At 36.4% G+C, this 21,224-nt stretch overlaps 4 protein-coding genes across 9 annotated transcripts; 3 read left to right on the top strand and 1 right to left on the bottom strand.

Annotated features, from left to right (window-relative positions):
- The first annotated feature begins 770 nt into the window (after positions 1-770).
- LOC110927222 (clathrin interactor EPSIN 2) lies at positions 771-10,662 on the top strand. 6 transcript variants are annotated; one of them, XM_022170872.2, is made up of 11 exons: positions 771-1,015; positions 2,626-2,702; positions 3,515-3,646; positions 3,755-3,833; positions 4,813-4,896; positions 4,981-5,126; positions 5,821-6,048; positions 6,295-6,587; positions 6,700-6,857; positions 6,937-8,701; positions 10,000-10,662. In XM_022170872.2, exons 2-11 carry the CDS (start codon positions 2,680-2,682, stop codon positions 10,497-10,499), a joined length of 3,408 nt encoding a protein of 1,135 aa, XP_022026564.1. In that variant the 5' UTR covers positions 771-1,015; positions 2,626-2,679; the 3' UTR covers positions 10,500-10,662. The 6 variants fall into 6 exon arrangements, with proteins under 6 accessions (XP_022026564.1, XP_022026560.1, XP_022026561.1 ...); XM_022170868.1 differs by having other exon boundaries at positions 772-1,015; positions 6,694-6,857; XM_022170869.1 differs by having other exon boundaries at positions 772-1,015; positions 6,694-6,857; positions 6,940-8,701.
- A 1,252-nt stretch (positions 10,663-11,914) lies between these two features.
- On the top strand, positions 11,915-13,363 carry LOC110900804 (probable LRR receptor-like serine/threonine-protein kinase At3g47570). Its single transcript, XM_022147669.1, has one exon. The coding sequence runs from the start codon at positions 11,915-11,917 to the stop codon at positions 13,361-13,363; it is 1,449 nt and encodes a 482-aa protein (XP_022003361.1).
- Positions 13,364-13,540: 177 nt separating this feature from the next.
- Positions 13,541-15,091, top strand: LOC110900811 (receptor-like protein EIX2). Its single transcript, XM_022147675.1, has one exon. It carries the CDS (start codon positions 13,541-13,543, stop codon positions 15,089-15,091), a length of 1,551 nt encoding a protein of 516 aa, XP_022003367.1.
- Positions 15,092-17,437: 2,346 nt separating this feature from the next.
- On the bottom strand, positions 17,438-20,220 carry LOC110927223 (NAC domain-containing protein 67). Its single transcript, XM_022170873.2, has 3 exons — positions 19,968-20,220; positions 18,369-18,643; positions 17,438-17,917 (listed from the first exon to the last, which is right to left on the bottom strand). Exons 1-3 carry the CDS (start codon positions 20,185-20,187, stop codon positions 17,531-17,533), a joined length of 882 nt encoding a protein of 293 aa, XP_022026565.1. The 5' UTR covers positions 20,188-20,220; the 3' UTR covers positions 17,438-17,530.
- Between the last annotated feature and the right edge of the window lie 1,004 nt (positions 20,221-21,224).

Genomic DNA, 21,224 nt, shown 5'->3' on the forward strand with positions numbered 1-21,224 from the left:
CGTAGACAGCGCTGCGTAGCCCAAGCCCATCATCTGTAGTTTCAGGGAAAATCCGTTGTACGAAGACCCACTGCGATAAAACCCGATTATGATTGAATTCGATTTTTGAGACCTACAAGTCTGCGACCTTCAACCTCAAATCTTCACTTCGTCTTCAATGGCAGCTGAGTTATAACTCATTGGCATTTTTTCTTTAAATTTTAATTACTTAAACTCTTATAGTTATATAATTTTTTTTGTTGTTTGTCAGATATGTATTATAATATCATATAAATAAGGGATATTAGATTTAAATAACCCTAACTTTTACCAATTGCCTGATAGCACTTCCAACTTCGATTTATACAACACCATTCCCAACTTTCAACTTATTATCCGATATCACTCCCAAACTAACTAAACCCTAACCCAGTTAGTTTTTTTTTTTTTTTTTGCTGATGTGACACTTGTGTGATGACATGGCATCTGACGCGTCATTTTTTGATGATGTGGGAGTTAACGTGCCATGATTTTTTTTGTTGACGTGACATCTGACTTGGCTTTTTGATGAAATGACAGCTGACGTGGCATATGATGTCAGCAAGCAATCTGAGTTAGTTTGAGAGTGATATCGAAAAATAAGTTGAAAGTTGGGAGTCATATTGTACACACTGAAAATTAGGAGTGTTATTGGTCAATTGGTGAAAATTGAATAAATAAAAAAATAATAATTATTTTGGTAAAATATTAAAAAAAAAAAAAAAAGATAAATACACGTATCCAGAAATTCTCCGAGCAATTGTGCGCTGTCTGCTCTCATCTTTAAACTCACACAACCTTCCCCAAATTGTTGTTGACAGACAAACAAAAACACAATTACCAAACCCTCTCTTTTTCATTCAAATTTCACACAAAAAAGAACAAATCTTGCCTATTCTTTTTACAATTCAAGATTATATATTTCTCATTTCAAGATTCAACCTTTACTACACCAAGATTCAAGTTTATCAGATCTGGCTTCATTCAGTTTAATCAGGTTTGATTTCTTTTCTTGAAAAAGATCTGTTTCTGATCTGGGTTAGTTCCAATTTTCTTGGATGATTAAATCTTGATATGTTTTGTAAATTTTTATTCAAATTTGTTCATATGTTTTGTTCTGTTAGCTCAGAATCTAAGAGGGTAATTTTTTGAATTAGGGTTTTGATTTTTCTATTGTTTAAAGATTCAGTTTTGTTGATCTATAGTTGTCTATTAACTAAATGCTTTAAGTTATGTAATTGTTGTTATTTAAAGATTCAGTTTTTTTTTTTTTTTTTTTTTTTTTTTTTTTTTTTTTTTGGTGAAAAGATTCAATTTTCTGATCTGGGTTAGTTCCAGTTTTCTTGGATGATTAAATCTTGATATGTTTTGTAAATTTTTATTCAAATTTGTTCATATGTTTTGTTCTGTCAGCTCAGAATCTAAGAGGGTAATTTTTTGAATTAGGGTTTTGATTTTTCTATTGTTTAAAGATTCAGTTTTGTTGATCTATAGTTGTCTATTAACTAAATGCTTTAAGTTATGTAATCGTTGTTATTTAAAGATTCAGTTTTTTTTTTTTTTTTTTTTTTTTGTATTTCTGGAAAAGATTCAATTTTTTGATCTGGGTTAACAGTTTTCTTGGATGATTAAATCTTGATATGTTTTGTAAATTTTTATTCAAATTTGTTCATATGTTTTGTTCTGTCAGCTCAGAATCTAAGAGGGTAATTTTTTGAATTAGGGTTTTGATTTTTTCTATTGTTTAAAGATTCAGTTTTGTTGATCTATAGTTGTCTATTAACTAAATGCTTTAAGTTATGTAATTGTTGTTATTTAAAGATTCAGGTTTTTTTTTTTTTTTTTTTTTTTTTTTTTTTTTTTTTTGTATTTCTGGAAAAGATTCAATTTTTTGATCTGGGTTAACAGTTTTCTTGGATGATTAAAATCTTGATATGTTTTGTAAATTTTTATTCAAATTTGTTCATATGTTTTGTTCTGTTAGCTCAGAATCTAAGAGGGTAATTTGTTGAATTAGGGTTTTGATTTTTTCTATTGTTTAAAGATTCAGTTTTGTTGATCTATAGCTGCCTATTAACTAAATGCTTTAAGTTATGTAATTGTTGTTATTTAAAGATTCAGTTTTTTTTTTTTTTTTTTTTTTTTTTTTTTTTTTTTTTGAAAAGATTCAATTTTTTGATATGGGTTAGTTTCAGTTTTCTTGGATGATTAAAATCTTGTTATGTTTTGTGAATTTCTTATTCAAATTTGTTCATATGATTTGTTCTGTTAGCTGAGAGTCTAAGAGGGTAATGTGATGAATTAGGGTTTTGATCCCTTTGTTAAAAGATTCAATCTTGTTGATCTTGAGTTGTGGATTTACTACATGTTTTAAGTTATGTAATTGTTGCATTTAATGGCTGTTTTTATTTTTTGCATTTGGATTCAGTTTTGGTATTGAAATTATGAAACTGTTAATAAAGTATTTGGAATCCGTTTGCGGATTCGAGTTCTGGTGATGCAGAATTTAATCTATTAGGCGTGTTTGGCAATGCGTTTTGAAAGTGATAACTCAGCTGCTATATATACCCGTGTTTATTTAAATCATTACTCATATTCCGTTTCCAGCTGAACCTGAATAACGTTGGACGGTGTGCCTCAGTGTGTGGACACTAAGTGAAAATGAAGAAGGCATTCAGGGACATGTAAGTAACAATATTATTATTTTTCATGTAAAGCATTACTACGGTTAGGGCTGTAAACGAACCGAACGTTCTGCGAACAGTTTGTGAACCGTTCGGCGGGAAGTTCGTTTATGTTCGTTCGATTAGCTTAACGAACGAACATGAACAAAAAATTTCGTTCGGTTAGCTTAGCGAACGAACATGAACACATGTCTCGTTCGTTCGACTGCGTTCGTGAACGTTCAGTTACGTTCGTTCGTTTACATTTGTTCATGTTCGTTTGATTATATTAAAAAAAATAATAAATAATAAACCTTTTATAGTTTTATCTAAACATTTTGAAAACTTGAAACCGTATTTTTTTTTTTTTGTAAGTTAGCTAAAATTTGGACATTCTAAGACATTTTTGGGGATAATTATGTCTAAGTTAGTTAAACTTGATTCATCGTTTGGTGGTGTAGTAGCCTTCTTGTGCTTTGATTTATCATTTGATGATTGTATTTAACTACTTTATACCCAATGTTTTAGGATAACAATGTTTTTTTTATTTCAATTTAAATGTTCGTTTGCGTTCGTTTTTATTTGCTTGCATTCGTTTGTGTTCGAGACCAGTGTTCACGAACCGTTCATGAACAGCTGAATTTCCTTAACGAACGAACACGAACATAAACTTATGTTCGGTATGCGTTTGCGAACAGTTGGCGAACATGTTAGTTTCCTTAGCGAACAAACACGAACATGGTCTTGTTCGTGTTTGTTCGGTTCGTTTACTGCCATAACTACGGTACTAGCTCATATGTCATGCGTGCTAATGTTTTTATTTTTTTATGCAGTAAAAGAGGAGTTAATAAGAAGGTTCTTAAAGTTCCTTCAATAGAACAGAAGGTTCTAGATGCTACAAGCAATGAGTCATGGGGTCCACACGGAACACATCTTGCCGATATTGCACAGGCATCAAGAAACTAGTATGCAACACTAACTAGTTAATTTTTTTTTTTTTTTTTAAATGAATAACTATATGATTTTTTAATGCCAAAATATATTAATTTTACGTCTTGAATCTTGATGTTTAGCCATGAATACCAAATAATCATGTCAGTTGTTTGGAAGCGTCTCAGCGATACTGGGAAGAACTGGCGCCACGTGTACAAGGTTTTTACATTTATACCCTTTTTCTGTAAATACTTAAAATATCTCACGGTTTTTTGTCAAGGGTAGTTTTGTCATGGAAAAGAGAGTGAGCCAAAACTTACCCATGGAGTCATTTTTTCTTCAAGAAAATGATTCTTTTTGGCGTCTTTGCGTTCTTTTATTCTAGCATATTTTCAAGATTAATTCTTTTTGGTAGGTTTTCGTACAATCGTAATTGTTTGGTAAATATTTTAGAGTAAAATGTATTTCGTCCCTTAGGTTTAACCAGTTTTGCGACTAATGTCCGAATGTTTTTTTCTTCACATTTGGATCCAAAAGGTTTGAAATCGTACCATTTTCACTTGACTGGTTAACTCCGTCCGTTTTTCACCGTTTAAGTCAAGGGTATTACCGTCTTTTTAGACATTTTTTTTTGTTAAACTAAAAACACTATAAGAAATAAAGTCATTAGAGGTGGATTTTTATTTCTTATATTGTTTTTAGGTTAATAAAAAACGGTCTAAAAAGACGGTAATACCCCTCTGACGAAAGTGGCAAGATTTCAAACTTTTTGAATCCAAATGCGGAAAAAACAAACATTTGGACGAAAGTCGCAAGATTTCCAAGATTTTGGTTTATATCCAAATTAATGCTTTCAGAGATGTATAATTTCAAGATTTTGGTTCTTTTCAAATTAACTGTTTCGCACTTGCATATTCTCAAGATTTAAGCTTTTGGGTAGTTTTTCATACCCAATGTTGAATATAATGTTGGGGGGGGGGGGGGATAGTGCACGGTCCTCCCAACCGCCGGAGTGATCTCACTCCGGGAGCCGCTACCCGACCAAGCTAGCTCCGCGGTGACTTCCCCATGCCAAGTTCTTACCCTGGGCGACATATGTCACTCCCAAGACTCGAACCTGGTACCTCTGGGAAGAGGTGGGTGTCGGTGGCCAACTGGGCTACCAGTTCTAATCAACAGACTTTGACTTCTGCACCAGGCTTTGACCGTTCTTGAATATTTGGTAGCAAATGGGTCAGAACGTGTAATCGAAGATATTAGAGAACATGGATACCAAATATCGGTCCGTTTTTTTTTTCATTGAAACTTTTGTATCTAAGTTTTCATATTTGAAGGTTATAATTAATTTATATTTTAATTTTGATAGAATTTGGCATCTTTTCAATATATCGATTCTACTGGGAGGGATCAAGGGAGCAACGTAAGGAAGAAATCGCAAAGTCTTGTTGCTCTTGTCAACGATAAAGAAAAAATACAAGAAGCAAGAGAGAAAGCTGCTGCCAGCAGGGACAAGTGAGTTTTTCTAACGATTATTAACATTGTTTTGATGCATAAGGTGGAAATTTTGACATAAATGTAATATGCCATTTTCGTCCCTGAGTTTTGGCCAGTTTTGCGACTTTCGTCCAAAGGTTGGTTTTTCGCATCCGGATCCAAAAAGATTTAAAATCTTGCCATTTTCATCCGGCTCGTTAACTCCATCCATTTTAGTTTGTTAAGTCAGGGGTATTTATGTCTTTTTCACTTTATGTACAAACATTTAGCATAATGTACAAGTATTCAAAAGACCGAATTGCCTTTAAGTTAACAAAAAGACAAAAATACCCATGACTTAACGGAGAAAAATGAATGAAGTTAACGAGCCGGATGAAAATGGCAAGATTTGAAACCTTTTGGATCCAAATGCGAAAAAACAAACCTTTGGACGAAAGTCGCAAAACTGGCCAAACCTCAAGGACGAAAATGGCATTTTACTCTTACTCTTAAGCATGTCAATTCGGGTTAGGTTTTTATCTCTCACAGGTAACTGTAAAAATAGTTCTATAGGAAACAGGTCGAAAGTTGCTCAATGTGTTTTTGCTGTATAAAAGTATAAAACCTCCTAAATAGTTTTATTCAAAAAAATTTAGATTATTATTTAAATAATATAGTTTTTACAATTTGACACTAATATTTCTACTGGATTGACATTTATAATATTTCAAAGTAGGTTCCGTCAGACATCCGGAGGTTCTGGAGATGATCGATATGACGGGCAATATGGAAGTAGAGATGAAGATCGTAACGGTTACGGTAGGGATTCATATGGACGTGATGGTGAAGACCGCTATAGTTATGGCGATGATGAATATCGCAGAAAAAGTCAAAGTATCGATGGTGATTATGGTGCAAAAAGTCAAAGCTCTGATAGAGATGATGGTCATCATTCTTCTAGGTATTTAACCCTCGTTTGTTCTCGCTCAATTGTCCGTTTTTGAATGATTGTGTATATGTGGCACTTTTGACCCGTTTACATATACATGTCAGTTTGGTTTATGCTTTATCTCTAATGGGTCAGATGGGTTAAGATAAATGGTTAAACGGGTAAATCCATTTGAAGTAACGATATAGTATTTGTAATTGTATTTTACACATTAGTTTATTTGTTAAATTAAAAAAAAATAAATATTTTTGTTTGCAGAGATAGCAATGCTAGAGTTGAAGATGCTTCTCCTGATGGGGCCGGCAGCCGGCTTGAACCAAAATTATCTGGACAAAATCTCGGGGCGCCCCCTAGTTATGAAAACGCTGTAACCGAGGGTGAGGCACCACCTCCGCCTCCCGCCGCTAATACTCTAGGCGCTGTTCTTGCTAGCAACTCTGAACCTCCGGTCACTGCCACGCCACCGCCTCCGGCAGCCGCCACACCTTCAGTGATCTCCGACAAGGAACCAGACGGGTTTGACTTTTTTGACCCTCGTGGTCCACCCCCAGGTAAACCGCTCTTTGTTTATCTGTACAATTGTACCTGACAATTTATTGCTAGTTAATTATTATACTTGTTGAATATATACTTAATAAAAGTTTGTTGTGGATATAGCTGTAGCTGCCCCGTCAGCGTCAAGCAATGCTGAGGTGGACTTATTTGGTTCTCTATCAGACTCTTTCTCTTCAGATGTATTGGCCCTTGTGCCATCTGAACCGCCTGCTCCTACTAGCTCTAATCCTAGTCGGACCTTTGTGGCTGCATCACCGACAACTCAGGTGCGTCTTTGATGACTCACACGCGCACACGTGTGCACACTCACACGCGCATGGTTTGATACTTGTACTTTTTATGCAGCAGTTTGATGATCCATTTGGTGATGGTCCTTTTAGAGCGGTCCCTTCTAATGATGGATTCTCGGCTCAACAGTCAACATCGCCATTCACTGTCGCTGCGACTGATGTATTCTCGGCTCAACAGTCGAAATCACCGTTTACTGAACCACCTCAGACAGTTGCTCAAACGACGGTGAATGACATGGGATTTGGTGACGGGTTTGACCAAACCGTTGACATTCTAGCAGGTATACTTCCCCCAACTGGACCACCCACGCAGAATGGTTTTCCTTCTCAAACTGGTCAACCCGCCCAGACCCCGTTTGGTCAATCAAACCAGACCCCGTTTGATCAACCAAACCAGACCCCGTTTGATCAACCAAGCCAGACCCCGTTTGGTCAACCTAACCAGACCCCGTTTGGTCAACCTAACCAGACCACGTTTGGTCAACCTAACGATGCCCCCTTCGGTCAATCAAACCAAACCCCGTTTGGTCAACCAAACCAGACCCCCTTTGATAAACCTAACCAGACCCCATTTGGTCAACCAAACCAGACCCCATTTGGTCAACCAAACCAGACCCCATTTGATCAACCTAACCAGACCCCATTTGACCAACCTACGTCCCAGACTAGTTATCCAGGTCAATTTGGTCAACAAAAGCCACAGTCAGCTTTTCCAGTTCAAGGTGGCTACCAGTCTATTCCACCGTCGACGTTTTCGGCTCATGGTGGCCAATCTGAGTTGCCACATGATTTTCCAGCTCAGGGCATTCAATCTCAATCTATGCTGCCCTCAGGTCACCCGTCGTCACAGGGTGGCCAATTTGAGTTGTCGTCTGCTTTTCCAGCTCAGAGCGGCCAATCTGTGTTGCCATCTGGTATCCCGACTCAGGGCAGTCAATCTATGATGCCGCCCAGTCTCCCAGCGGCTCCGGGCAGTCAATCTATGGTGGCGCCCGGTCTATCGACGGCTCAGGGCAGTCAGTCTATGTTGTCGCCCAGTCTCCCGGCGGCTCAGGGCACTCAATCTTTATTGCCGCCCAGTCTCCCGGCAGCTCAGGTAAGTCAATCCATGTTTCCGCCCAGCCTCTCGGCGTCTCAGGGTAGTCTCTCCATGTTGCCGCCCAGTCTTCCGGCGGCTCAGGGCATTCAACCCATGCTACCACCCAGCCTCCCGGCGGCTCAGGGTAGTCAATCTATGCTGCCGCCCAGTCTCCCGGCGACTCAGGGCAGCCAATCCATGTTGCCGCCCAGTCTCCCGGTGGCTCATGGCAGTCAATCTATGCTGCCGACTAGTCTCCTGGCGGCTCAGGGCAGTCAATCTGAGCTGCTGTCTAGTTTTCCACCTCAAGGCAGTCAATCTGTGTTACCACCTGGTTTCCCGTCGACTCAGGGTGGTCAATATGTGTCGTCTGGTTTCCCGTCTACTCAAAATGCATCTCTTGGTGGTATTTCTTCTCAGTCGGGTACCATCTCACAGTTAGGGTTTCCCAATTCCAATGGTCAATCCAGTCAACCTAATAATAACCTTTACGGCGGTATCCCGCCTCAGGGTCAACCTACATCAGCCCCAACACCGCCAGCTGCCTCGGTTTCAAGTTTCTATCAACAACCACAGTTACAGTCAAATACCTCCAAGGCCACCCAACCACCATCTGTCACTGCATCAACAAGTGCACTTGCTATAGTTCCTCAACAACCTGCAAAAGAAAAATTCGAGACCAAATCCACTGTTTGGACTGATACGTTGAACCGTGGGCTCGTTAATTTGAACATCGATGGATGTAAGTTATTTTCTTATACAGATAATAAACTTTTTTTATAGCACGCGCACACACATACATATATATATATATATATATATATATATATATATATATAGGGGTTCAAATGAAAACCACTTTTATTGTGAAAACTCGAAAACTAACTAAAAAAGCCTAAAAAAACCTAAAAAAACCTAAAAACATACAAATTTTTTTTTTTTTTTTTTACAATTTTTTTTAGAAAAATCGCTACTTTTTATATATGGAAAAAAATTTCAAAAAAAAAAAAAAAATTGGTTGTACTGCACATGTGCACTAATACGGAAAGCCTAAACCACTTAACCCACCCCCCACCGACACCCCCCAAAAACCTAACCCCCCCCCCCCCAAAAAAAAAAAACCTAAAACTAAACCCTAAACATAAACCCGAAAAAAACCTAACCCCCCACCCCCCAAAAACCTAAACCTCCCTCTCCCCCACACCCAAAAACCTAATCCTAATCCTAAACCTCCAAAAAAAACTAACCCTAAAAGCTAAACTAGAATCAAAAAGCTAATTTTAAGCATGTAATGCACATTGTAGTACATGTTATATTGCACATGTGCACTACTATAATAATAGTATTGAAAACAAGACGACACCATAAATCTTTTTTTATGTCATAAAAAATATGCTCGAATATACTTGAATGAAAGATAAGAAAATTTGTGATCTTATGGTACCATTTTTGTTTTAAAATGATAACGTATGGAGAAATGGGAAATGTTTGAAAAGTTATATATTTTTTGTTCCAATTTTACCCCTCCTTCATTAAAAGTCTTCCCCCCCTCCTTTTTAGTGGGTTTTAGTTAGTTTTCTAGTTTTCACAATAACTAGTGGTTTTCATTTGAACCTTCCCCTATATATATATATATATATATATATATATATAGAGAGAGAGAGGAAGGGATCATGCGAGTAAGGTAAAGTTACTTGGGAACCGAGATAACCACCATCAACCAAGCAATTTTGATTTTTTTTTATGTTACCAACTGTTACGGAAATTATAAAAATAAAAATATATATGTAGATCGACCTATATGTAGCTCGCGAACCACATACATATATACATATATTTTTTAAAATCCATTTTAATAAGAACCTTTAAATATAAAAAAAGTTGAAAAAAAAAATAAAAAAAATTGCTTGTTTGATAGTGGTTCTCTCAAGTTCTCAAGTAAGAAGCTTAGTTCTCTCATGATCTGCACCCTGAATATGTGTGCATGTGTGTGTGTGTATATATATTATTTGAGTTATGACACTATTTTCGGATGTGCAGCTAAAACAAACCCGCTATCTGACATTGGAATCGATTTTGAGGCGATAAACCGTAAAGAAAAGAGAATGGAAAAACCTAGCAAAACCCCGGCAACTTCAAATGTAACCATGGGTAAAGCCATGGGCTCGGGTTCTGGAATTGGACGTGCTGGTGCAAGTGCTCTAAGACCCGCATCCAACCCCATGGCGGGTTCAGCAATGGGAATGGGAATGGGTGCAGGGCCAGGGTTTGGAGGTGGTTACCGAGGTCTAAACCAGCCCATGGGAATGAACCATATGCCGCAAAATATGGGCATGGGAATGAACAGTATGCCTCAGAATATGGGTATGGGTATGGGAATGAACAATATGCCACAAAATATGGGTATGGGAATGAACAATGGCCAAGGGTTTCAGATGCAAGCGCCACCTGCCACCGGATTTATGCCGCCTGGAAATTATAATCCGATGATGGGTAGAGGTGGCGGTTATGGTCAGCAACCTTATGGTGGCTACAGATAGAGTTGCAGCGGTAAGCATAGTTATTGTGATATAAAAAGCTATTCTTTTTCCTGATAATTTTGTAATTCTTTTTGATTCCGTATAGCATTATTATTCTGTATAACCAACATCAAGATCCTTAATTTCTATATATTCAAAACATTTTTGTGTCTTGATTTTGAAACATGTAATGACCAAAGCATTGAGATCCTGTACAAACAATGCTAATTATAAGAACCGTAAGAACAGATTTGAACCATTAATAATTTAAATCAAGGGTTGATATTAATTATAAATAAAACTCTTATAATTAAAAATTACTACTAACAAATTAGGGGTAATTTTGTAAAATTGCTAGTCATTTGACCATTTTCCATTAAATACAAATTTCACCAAGGTTTTTTAAACTAAAATAACTTTTATATGCTTCATTATTTTAAAAAAATATATATATCATAAAATCAAGTATTTTTTTATCTTTAATATGAGTACCATATTGCTATACTTTTTTTGTATTTATAAAAGTGATTTTTAAAAAAAGTTAACAAAAGATGTTTTATGATTGTGCTGATAACGTGCTGATTATGTGTTAATTACAAAATAATACAAACAAACACCAAAAGTAGATATAATCAGCACATCTGGTGTGCTGATAATGGAGAACGATTGAGGATGTTGTGCTAATTTCGTTTATGTTGATAATGGAGAACGATTGAGCACGATGTGCTGATAATGAAGAACAATTAAGGATGTTATGCTAATTATATAGTGTTGTGCTGATTATATTTTTTGTAATTATTTTTAATTAGTTATAAATATATATGGTCAAAAGGTCTAAATTACCCCTAAACTATTTTTTTATTGATGGACACTTGTCAATTTTGTGTTGGTTCTTACAGTTCTTACAAATTTAAGTGTTTGTATTTGATCCCACTCCTGTTAAACAATGCGGCTTTCCTGTATTTTTTTTAAAGAAGTGACTCAAACAATAACATGACATTTCGTGTAATTTACTAAAATAAATACGTAAAGACTTACGAGCCTTTGACGGTTAATTTAAGACCAATTTCTCTATCCGTTAATTAGTTTTTAAGGGGAAAATGGTTATTTTTGTCGAACGTTATAGAATATAATCGAATTTAACTCTGTATTTCATACACAGAATTTGCACTTGTTAGTGGAAAGAAATTGAGTGGAACGTATCATTTGGGTCTGAAATAAATGTGTGAAGACTTGCGAGTCTTTTGACATGACCCGACTTTTATGTGTGAAGACTTGAGTCTTTCGACAATGCGCACAAATTTTCCACGCATATGTTGAAACGAAAGTAGAAAGAAAATCAACACAAATTTTCCACGCTATTTCGAACTTGGGAGTGTATATAAGCTGGGCATATTTGGTGACATATCAAACATTTAAGATTTGATGCAACAAAAATGGCAAATAAGATTTACCATAAACATTTTACCCTTCCTATTTTCTTCTTTATTCTTACACTCTTTGTGTTGGAATCATTTACCACTACAATTGCCCTTGACTGGTCTCTAACACCACCTCCGACTTCCCCTGGCCATCGTACTGGTAAGTGTACCAAAAAGGAGAGACAAGCTCTTCTTCATTTCAAATCAAACATTTATTACGACCCTCAAGGCCTTCTCGATACATGGACACCTGGAGAAGAAGAAAAAGTAGCATCCAATGATTGTTGTTACTGGAGCGGAGTCATGTGCAACAACCAATCCCGTGTCACAAGTCTTGACTTGCGCGATGGATTTCTTGCAGGCAAGATTAGTCCTTCATTGCTTAACTTAAGCTACTTGAATTATCTTGATCTTTATGACAATTCGTTTAATGGAATGATTCCCATGTTCATTAGTTCCATGACCCAATTAAGGTATCTTGACCTTGGTTGGAATGATTTTAATGGAACCATTCCCATGTTCATTGGTTCCATGACCCAATTAAGGTATCTTGACCTTAGTGGGAATAGGTTTAATGGAAAGATTCCCATGTTCATTGGTTCCATGACTCAACTAAGGTATCTTGACCTTGGTGGGAATAGGTTTAATGGAACGATTCCCATGTTCATTGGTTCCATGACCCAATTAAGGTATCTTGACCTTGGTGGGAATAGGTTTAATGGAACGATTCCCATGTTCATTGGTTCCATGACCCAATTAAGATATCTTAACCTTGGTTCAAATGAATTTAATGGAACGATTCCCATGTTCATTGGCTCCATGACCCAATTAAGGTATCTTAACCTTGGTTGGAATCATTTTAGTGGAACCATTCCTTCAGAACTTGGAAACCTCACAAACTTGCAAGAGCTTTCACTTGATTTTCTAAGTAGTTGCACTGTTGAAAACCTAGATTGGTTGTCTCATCTGTCTCACTTGGATAAACTTTTCATGTCAGGTACTTCTCTTGGCAAAGTAGACCACTGGGTAAATGTGATTTTAAGTCTTAAAAAACTATCAGCTTTATATTTAAATGGATGTGACCTCTCCCTTGTCGTGTACCCATATTCATATGTCAACTCTTCTTTTTCTTCATCTATTGTTTCCCTTTATCTCCAAGAAAACAATCTCAACTCATCCATGTATCACTGGTTGTTCCCTTTAACTAGCAATGCACTTGTAGAGCTTGATCTCTCTAGGAACATGTTAGATGGGATTCCCAAATATCTTGGAAATCTGTGTGGTTTGACATCTTTGTATTTCTATAGTAACTTAATGCCTGTCAAGTTACCTGATTTTCTGAGTAACTTGTCTGGATGCACATCAGTTACTTTACAACATTTAGATGCCACATCTAGCCAATTCACAGGGTCGGTGTCAGATGATATCCGAAATTTTTCATCCCTACAAGATCTATATCTTTAAAATAATCAGTTAGATGGAACTATAAGTGAAAAAGTGTGGCAACTACCCAAGCTTGAAAGACTAGACATTTCTTCCAATTTACTTAAATGTGCCATCTCCGAAAATATTGAAAAGTCAAATATTTTATATGTTTATCTTTCAAACAATTCACTGGAAGGAGTTCCTTTAGAGGCTAACATGTCAAACATTTCCAGCATTGAAGATATTGACTTGAGTTCTTGCAAGTTAGGACCTCATTTTCCCAAATGGATTCAAACAATGAAAAATCTTTCCAGTATTGATCTTGCCAAAACCAGAATTTCAGATAACCTTCTAGAGGACTTTTGGAAATCGTGGCCTTCTCGTTTAAGATATTTGAATATCTCTTTCAACAATATTACCGGGATAGTAACAGATATGTTATCAAATTTTGACCCTGTAATTTCTTCTACCATAGATTTGAGTTCCAACAACTTTTATGGTCATATACGAAATGTTCCTTCCAGTTTGGAAGTGTTAGACCTCTCAAAAAATAATTTATCTGGACAAATCTTCTTTTTGTGCCAAATTAAGGATGGGTCTTTGTCCTTTCTTGATCTTTCACACAACGCGTTCACTGGGCCCATTCCAGACTGTTTGTGGCATTTTACAAGCCTAAGAACTCTTAGTCTAGAATATAACAATCTATCTGGAAGGCTTCCTATTTCTATCAAGTTTTTGATAAAGCTTGAGGTCTTGTATTTATACAATAACAACTTCTCAGGAAAATTGCCCTTATCTTTAAAGAATTTAACCAAGTTAACCTTTTTGAATTTGGGGGCCAACAAGTTTTCAGGTTACGTGCCTAGTTGGATCGGAGAAAAGTTATCGATGTTGTATGCTCTTATCTTAACAACAAATAATTTCGTTGGGACCATCCCTTCAGATTTATGTCAATTAGTATATCTACAAATTCTAGACTTGTCCATGAATAAACTCCAGGGAGCCATCCCCTCTTGTTTGGGTAATCTCACTTCCATCGCTCAAGATGGATTCTCATTCAGCCAAAAAAATATGCATCCTGCTAACCTTAGTGGGGGCGTGTATATTGACCGTTCAATGATCAAGTGGCAAGGAAATGAGCGTGAATTTGGCAGCACTCTAGAATTGGTAAAGATCATCAATTTATCAAGCAACAATTTAACTGGAAAAATCCCGGATAAACTAACCGATCTTCATAAATTGATTGCACTCGACTTGTCAATGAATGCTCTAGTTGGAGAGATTCCATCCAACATTGGTCAGATGAAAGAACTTCAAATTTTGGATCTATCCAGAAACAATCTTAGAGGAGGACTACCATCAAGCATGTCTCAAATGACCTTGCTAAACTATCTAGACGTGTCGTATAACAATTTGCCAGGAAAAATTCCATCTAGCACTCAACTCCAGTCCTTTGAACCTTCATGGTACACCGGAAATGCAGGATTGTGCGGACTTCCCTTGCCCAAATATTGTCCAGGAGATAAAGTATTAGAAGGTCCACCCGTCAGTCGTGAAAGTATGGAAGGAGGGGAACACATAGATGATCTTCAAAGATGGTTTTATATCGGAGGGGCATGTGGTTTTGTTACAGGATTTTGGATGGTGTGTATTGCTTTAATTGTTAATCGCCGTGGGAGACATGCTTTTTTTCACGTCATGAATAGCCTTGAAAATTGGGTTTATGTGAAAGTGATGGTGTTCATTGCAAAAGTGCGTAGGGTTTGACAACCATAGTTGTAAGTTGGATTTCATTTTTGTTTTCGTGTGTTGTATTTATTTCTTCTTGTTCTCATTTAGGGATACAAGTATGGTATTGTAAAATGTAATGCACTATTAAGTTTTAAGTCTGTTTGATGAATAAAATTGCCACCAACACAATGGGTGGCCATTTCGCTTTGCCGTGTCAAATTAAATAGGACATAATGCTATATTGTGTATAAATAAATAAGTTGGTAAATCTTGTTAGTTAAGTTAGAAAGTTATGTGAGTAGAGTTAGTGCCTAATATGTAAATATTAGAAGTAGAAGGTTAAATGTGAAAGTATTGTATTGTATGTATCCTGTTTAACGATCAATTATTGTTACGTACAAATAATAAAAGGGTCGTTTATGTCATTTTTTAGAAATAAGTAGAAGGACTTAATATGTCATAGTGATTGTTGAGGGTTAGTTAGAGTTAGTTACCAGTGTTGTTAGTTAAATAGACAGTTGTAACAGTTTGTTCATCATCTCGATAATGAATTGAAGTTTTCCCTCTCTTACGATTCTCTCTCAATTTCTTATGTAACAGTGGTATCAGAGCTACCGATCCTCATCGGAGCTCCGTTCCGCATTAGTCCGGCTGTAAGCGGTCATTCAAACCTTGAATTTGATCATCGATTCGATCAAATTCCTTCTTTTCTTCGTGCGTTTTTTTTTTTTTCTAAATTCATTGAAATTGATTGTTCCAATTTCAAATCTGTAACAAAATTCAGTCGGATTGATTGATTTCGTTGACCTAATTCGGTAAATTGTCCCACATTTTTGTTCGATTAACAATGGCGACCAGACAACAAGAAATGGAACGAATTGAAAAATTAGGGCAAGATAACAAGATTATGATTGAAGCTCAACAATTGGTGTTAGATCAAAATTCAGAGGCAATTCAAATGCTCCAATTAAGCATGACAAAATTAGTTTCACAAATGACAGAAATCAATGAGAAATTAAGCCATGGGAGGCATGGTCATCATCACACTGATCAAAGATTGGTTCGTACAGGGAGATTAGATTTTCCAAAGTTTAATGGGACAGAAGTTGAAGGATGGGTCATCAAATGTAATCATTTCTTTGCTGTGGACAGAACACCAGAAGATTCAAAGGTGTACTACGCTGTAAATTGATTACAGCGTAGTACACCTTTGAATCTTCTGGTGTTCTGTCCACAGCAAAGAAATGATTACATTTGATGACCCATCCTTCAACTTCTGTCCCATTAAACTTTGGAAAATCTAATCTCCCTGTACGAACCAATCTTTGATCAGTGTGATGATGACCATGCCTCCCATGGCTTAATTTCTCATTGATTTCTGTCATTTGTGAAACTAATTTTGTCATGCTTAATTGGAGCACTTGAATTGCCTCTGAATTTTGATCTAACACCAATTGTTGAGCTTCAATCATAATCTTGTTATCTTGCCCTAATTTTTCAATTCGTTCCATTTCTTGTTGTCTGGTCGCCATTGTTAATCGAACAAAAATGTGGGACAATTTACCGAATTAGGTCAACGAAATCAATCAATCCGACTGAATTTTGTTACAGATTTGAAATTGGAACAATCAATTTCAATGAATTTAGAAAAAAAAAAAAACGCACGAAGAAAAGAAGGAATTTGATCGAATCGATGATCAAATTCAAGGTTTGAATGACCGCTTACAGCCGGACTAATGCGGAAAGGAGCTCCGATGAGGATCGGTAGCTCTGATACCACTGTTACATAAGAAATTGAGAGAGAATCGTAAGAGAGGGAAAACTTCAATTCATTATCGAGATGATGAACAAACTGTTACAACTGTCTATTTAACTAACAATACTGGTAACTAACTCTAACTAACCCTCAACAATCACTATGACATATTAAGTCCTTCTACTTATTTCTAAAAAATGACATAAACGACCCTTTTATTATTTGTACGTAACAAGCACTTCCAACTTTCGACTTGTACCACAACACTCCCAACTTTCAACTTATTTTCCTTTGACACTCCCAAATTAACAGAACCCTAACCCAGTTAGCCGACTAAATGCCACGTCACTAATCAATTGCCACATAAAATGCCACGTCATAAGATTGTTCAAAGTTATCAAAGTTCTTAAGGTTTTTTTTTAAGTTCTTAAAATAATAAACTCTAATAAGTATTCAGGTGTAAAAAACGGTTGCTTAAAAATTATTAAAAAAAAAAACAACTAGACCTTATTCAAATATCTAATAATATTCCCTTAAGTAAATTTAGTACCCTTACCAAGAAAAAATAGAATATTAGAAGAAAACCCCTTCCACAACTATTTACATGAATCAAATTTTGCATCATCTCTAATAATACTAATCAAAATATCCCCAAACACCTATTAATCTATTATCATACATTCATAATTTCCATCCTAGTATATAATAATCAAACCCAACTAGAAAAATGTTGTTGGTTTGGGTGATAAAATAATGTCATCATTAGGAGGCATTGCTACCAAACAATGGTGCAAATCTTCCAAACTCAAACACTCAAGCCAATCATTCCCATCATCAGCATCCTCTATTTTCATCAAACTCTCCATTAATCCTATGTTGACTTGCTCACTTGTACCTTTGACTTTAGTCAAAGATTCACCATCCGAATATTCAAATGAATCAAAACTGTTATTGTTGTTATTGCAACTGTTCTCTTTTTGTAACTCACCTAATGGAGATGCAAGATGAAGATCTTGGTTATGAATAATGTTATCGTCTTCTAACACGATCATCTCGTTTGGATTGTTTTTCTTGTTGTACAGACGGCAGAGAACCCAATCGTCGAGCTACAAATAGAATTTTAACTAATTAGGCTTCGTTTTGAACGCAAAAAAAAATTACAAGTGGCAATCATGATCGTTTTTTCAAAGAATGTGTTGACTTGGGAAGAATAAAAATTGGTAGTCAACTAAATTTAGAGAACGGGTGAATTTGGTTAAACCCCTGGTTCGCACTCCCAGAAAAGAGTTCCTGGGTACGCCATTGGACTCACCACCATCATCACTAACCATCGTTAGAAAACATAGTTGGTGAACGTCCATTCTTAACCGACCGAGTCATTTTGACATGGACCGTTTTGACCCGAACCAAATTAATACTTTTTTAAAACACCCGTTTTGACCTAAACTCATTTTACTCTGAACACGTATTGACCTGAACCCGTCTAAACCCGGCACCCGAACCTGTCCAACCCACACCTTAAATGAAATCAATGAAATAAAAAGTGTAAAAACTCACCCTGGAAACTGTGGTAGGATTTGACATAACAAGTCTATACTCATGCATGATCCAATTAGTTTTGATTCCTTTGACCCCTTTTCCTGCATAAAAAACCAAGGCCTTTTTTATCCCAATTGTTGTATTCGGGTCGGATTTTAACTTAATGGGTTTATCTGCCCCGGTTGCTTTCCAGTACCCGTTTCCTGTGGCCCGGTTTGGTCTCGACCCGTTAGGGTATTTCCGGTCTCTTGGTGTGAAAAAATACCATTCCTTTGTTCCAAACAAAGCCATTTCTGAACAAATTTAAGGAAAAAATTAGGTTCAGTTCGGTCCGGTCCGTTTATAAACCGATATACAAGTTTAAATGTAGAAAGCTCGTTTTTGTTTGTTTACATTTGTTTGGGTTCATTTATATATAGTTAACGAAGTAACGAACGAACACAAGCAAATTCATTTGTTTTTTTTTACCAAAAAACGACAGGTAAACGGGCAACAAGCTGCCCCGCAACCCCCCTTTTGCATAACAAACGAACTGAACACAGACAACAAATTCTTTTCAAGTTATATATTCGCGAAGCATATGTTTGCCCAATAAAAGCTTAACGAAAAAACACGAACAAGGTCTCATTTACCTTGTTGCACGTTACTGCCACTTTATTGTAATTGGCGGTTTGGCTTGGAACTTAATCGATTTTTTATGAGTAAATTACGTTTTTGGCCCCTGTGGTTATATCACTTTTACTATATTAGCCCAAAATAAGAATTTTTAACACATCTGCCCCCATGGTCTCTATAACTAACAATTTTGCCCCCTAAGTCTAACCATTTTGGCCCCCATGGTCTCTATAACTAACATTTTGGCCCCCATGATCTCTAGACTTAGGAGAGGGGGGTGGTCACTAGTGATAGAATTCTATCACTCACAAGCACCAATCAAGTTCCGCCATGTCATCAACCATTTTTCCATCATTCACAACCTTTTTTAGTGGGGGTGATCATCACTCACCACCACCACACCCAACAATTTCCCCCCAACCAACATTTACACTAAAAAAAACCATCACGCGTGAAGAAAATAACGAAAATGGATTTCGTGGAAAATATAACGCGTTATACTATTAGGTGGGGGTGGGAATATCGAAGTTCACGCGTGATAGAATGTTCCGTGATAAAAATAACGGAACCGCCCCTCCTTGCCTTAGGGGCCAAAATGGTTAGTTATAAAGACCATGGGGGCAGATAGGTTAAAAATTCTTATTTTGGGCTAATATAGTAAAAGTGATATAACCACAGGGGCCAAAAACGTAATTTACTCTATTTTTATAAAAAAAAAAAAATTTGAGTCTCATTTTGTTCGATCCTTTTACAGCGCTATGTACAATATTATATGTAAAAGGCTCGTTTCTGTTCGTTTATCTAATTAACGAATGAACACAAACAAACAAATTCATTCACTTAAAAAAAAACAAGGACATGAATTTCGTCCAAATATATATTCGCTAACCGCCCATCCGTCCAATAAAAAAGTTTAACGAATGAACACAAACAAGTCTCGCTTGGTTCGGTCCGTATAGAGGCTTACAGCCCTATAAGTACATGTTTGAGAAAACTTATTACCAGGAAACTGCCAGGGATCATGTTTGTATAGATCAACATCCGCGATAATCCACGATGGTGGAGCGACACTAACGCTCTCCAACGTCGATTGGGATTTACGACAAAGGTAATGAACGATGAGCTCCTCGTCGGTCGGGTGAAACCGGAATCCGGGAGGCAAGTTTAACTCAGCTTCAGCATCTCTAACCCTTTTGGTTACATGTTTTGAAGGTGATCTCATCTTCTAGTTGCTTTTGTACAAAAAATATATTGATAAATTTTGTTAGTTTGGTGTTGAGGAGAATGCAACCAATATTTAAGGGGTTTTATAGGAATTTACAAGTGGATATTTTTTTTTAGAAATAGTGGGGTTTGTTTAGTGGACAGTAGAGATACAGAAGACAGAAGTATCTCATGCAAATATATATTTGAGTAAATTGCCATTTTAGTCCCTTAGGTTTGGTCCAAATTGTCATTTTAGTCCAAATCATTTTTTTTATCTCCTCTGGGTCCCTGACTTTTCCATTTTCTTGCCATTTTGATCATATTGCCTATCTCTAAAAATCTGGTTATAACCAGGGGTATTTTTGGCATAACTGTTGTGTAGTGATAACCAGGGATAGTTTACAACATAATTTATAAACCTCATAATAATTTAATGCCAAAAATACCCCTGATTATAACCTGGTTTTTAGACTAAGTTAGGCAATGTGATCAAAATGGCAAGAAAAATGAAAAATCGGAGACCTAGAGGAGAAAAAACAACTATTTGAACTAAAATGACAATTTGAACAAAACCTCATGGACTAAAATGACAATTTACTCTATATATTTTGAAGGATATTTTAAGACTGTTCATACAAAGGGCAAGAATTGTTATGTCCCACACGAGCACTATGTCCCTAGAAATATCGACATGATTTTTTCTTACTTTACTTGAATATATAGATTCTAATTCTAGATTAGACGGTTATTAGTTGGTTGTATTTACTTGAAGCTTCCCAAATGTTGTGGAAAACGATTTTTCTAGTTTTGGTTGGGTTTTTGTGGTGGGCGCGTAAAGATAAAGAGTTTGACGATAAGCCAAAAACATCTGGCTATCGTCGTGGAGGAAATAAAGGTGAGTGTGTTTTTATTGGTTGAAAATAGGGTGAAACATAGGAATTGAACACCGTTTCGACGCGAACCGTTTCGACCAGTCCCGTTTCGAATCGAACCATTTCGACCCGTACCGTTTCGAATCAACCGTTTCGAAATGTACCGTTTCGAATCGAACCG

Source organism: Helianthus annuus, chromosome 2 (assembly GCF_002127325.2).
Source record: "Helianthus annuus cultivar XRQ/B chromosome 2, HanXRQr2.0-SUNRISE, whole genome shotgun sequence".
Lineage (NCBI taxonomy): Eukaryota > Viridiplantae > Streptophyta > Magnoliopsida > Asterales > Asteraceae > Helianthus > Helianthus annuus.

What these genes read in the sequence shown, in the direction of transcription:
- LOC110900804 (XM_022147669.1), top strand. Translation starts at nt 11,915, where the DNA reads ATGGCAAATAAGATTTACCATAAACATTTTACCCTTCCTATTTTCTTC.
- LOC110927222 (XM_022170868.1), top strand. Translation starts at nt 2,680, where the DNA reads ATGAAGAAGGCATTCAGGGACAT. An exon ending in CCCTCGTGGTCCACCCCCAG is followed by an intron (nt 6,588 to 6,693) that starts GTAAACCGCTCT and finishes TTGTGGATATAG; the next exon opens with CTGTAGCTGCCCCGTCAGCG. An exon ending in CTGCATCACCGACAACTCAG is followed by an intron (nt 6,858 to 6,936) that starts GTGCGTCTTTGA and finishes CTTTTTATGCAG; the next exon opens with CAGTTTGATGATCCATTTGG.
- LOC110927223 (XM_022170873.2), bottom strand. Translation starts at nt 20,187, where the DNA reads ATGAGATCACCTTCAAAACATGTAACCAAAAGGGTTAGAGATGCTGAA. An exon ending in TGATCCCTGGCAGTTTCCTG is followed by an intron (nt 18,644 to 19,967) that starts GTAATAAGTTTT and finishes AAATTTGTTCAG; the next exon opens with AAATGGCTTTGTTTGGAACA. An exon ending in ATCCTACCACAGTTTCCAGG is followed by an intron (nt 17,918 to 18,368) that starts GTGAGTTTTTAC and finishes TTCTATTTGTAG; the next exon opens with CTCGACGATTGGGTTCTCTG.
- LOC110900811 (XM_022147675.1), top strand. Translation starts at nt 13,541, where the DNA reads ATGTCAAACATTTCCAGCATTGAAGATATTGACTTGAGTTCTTGCAAG.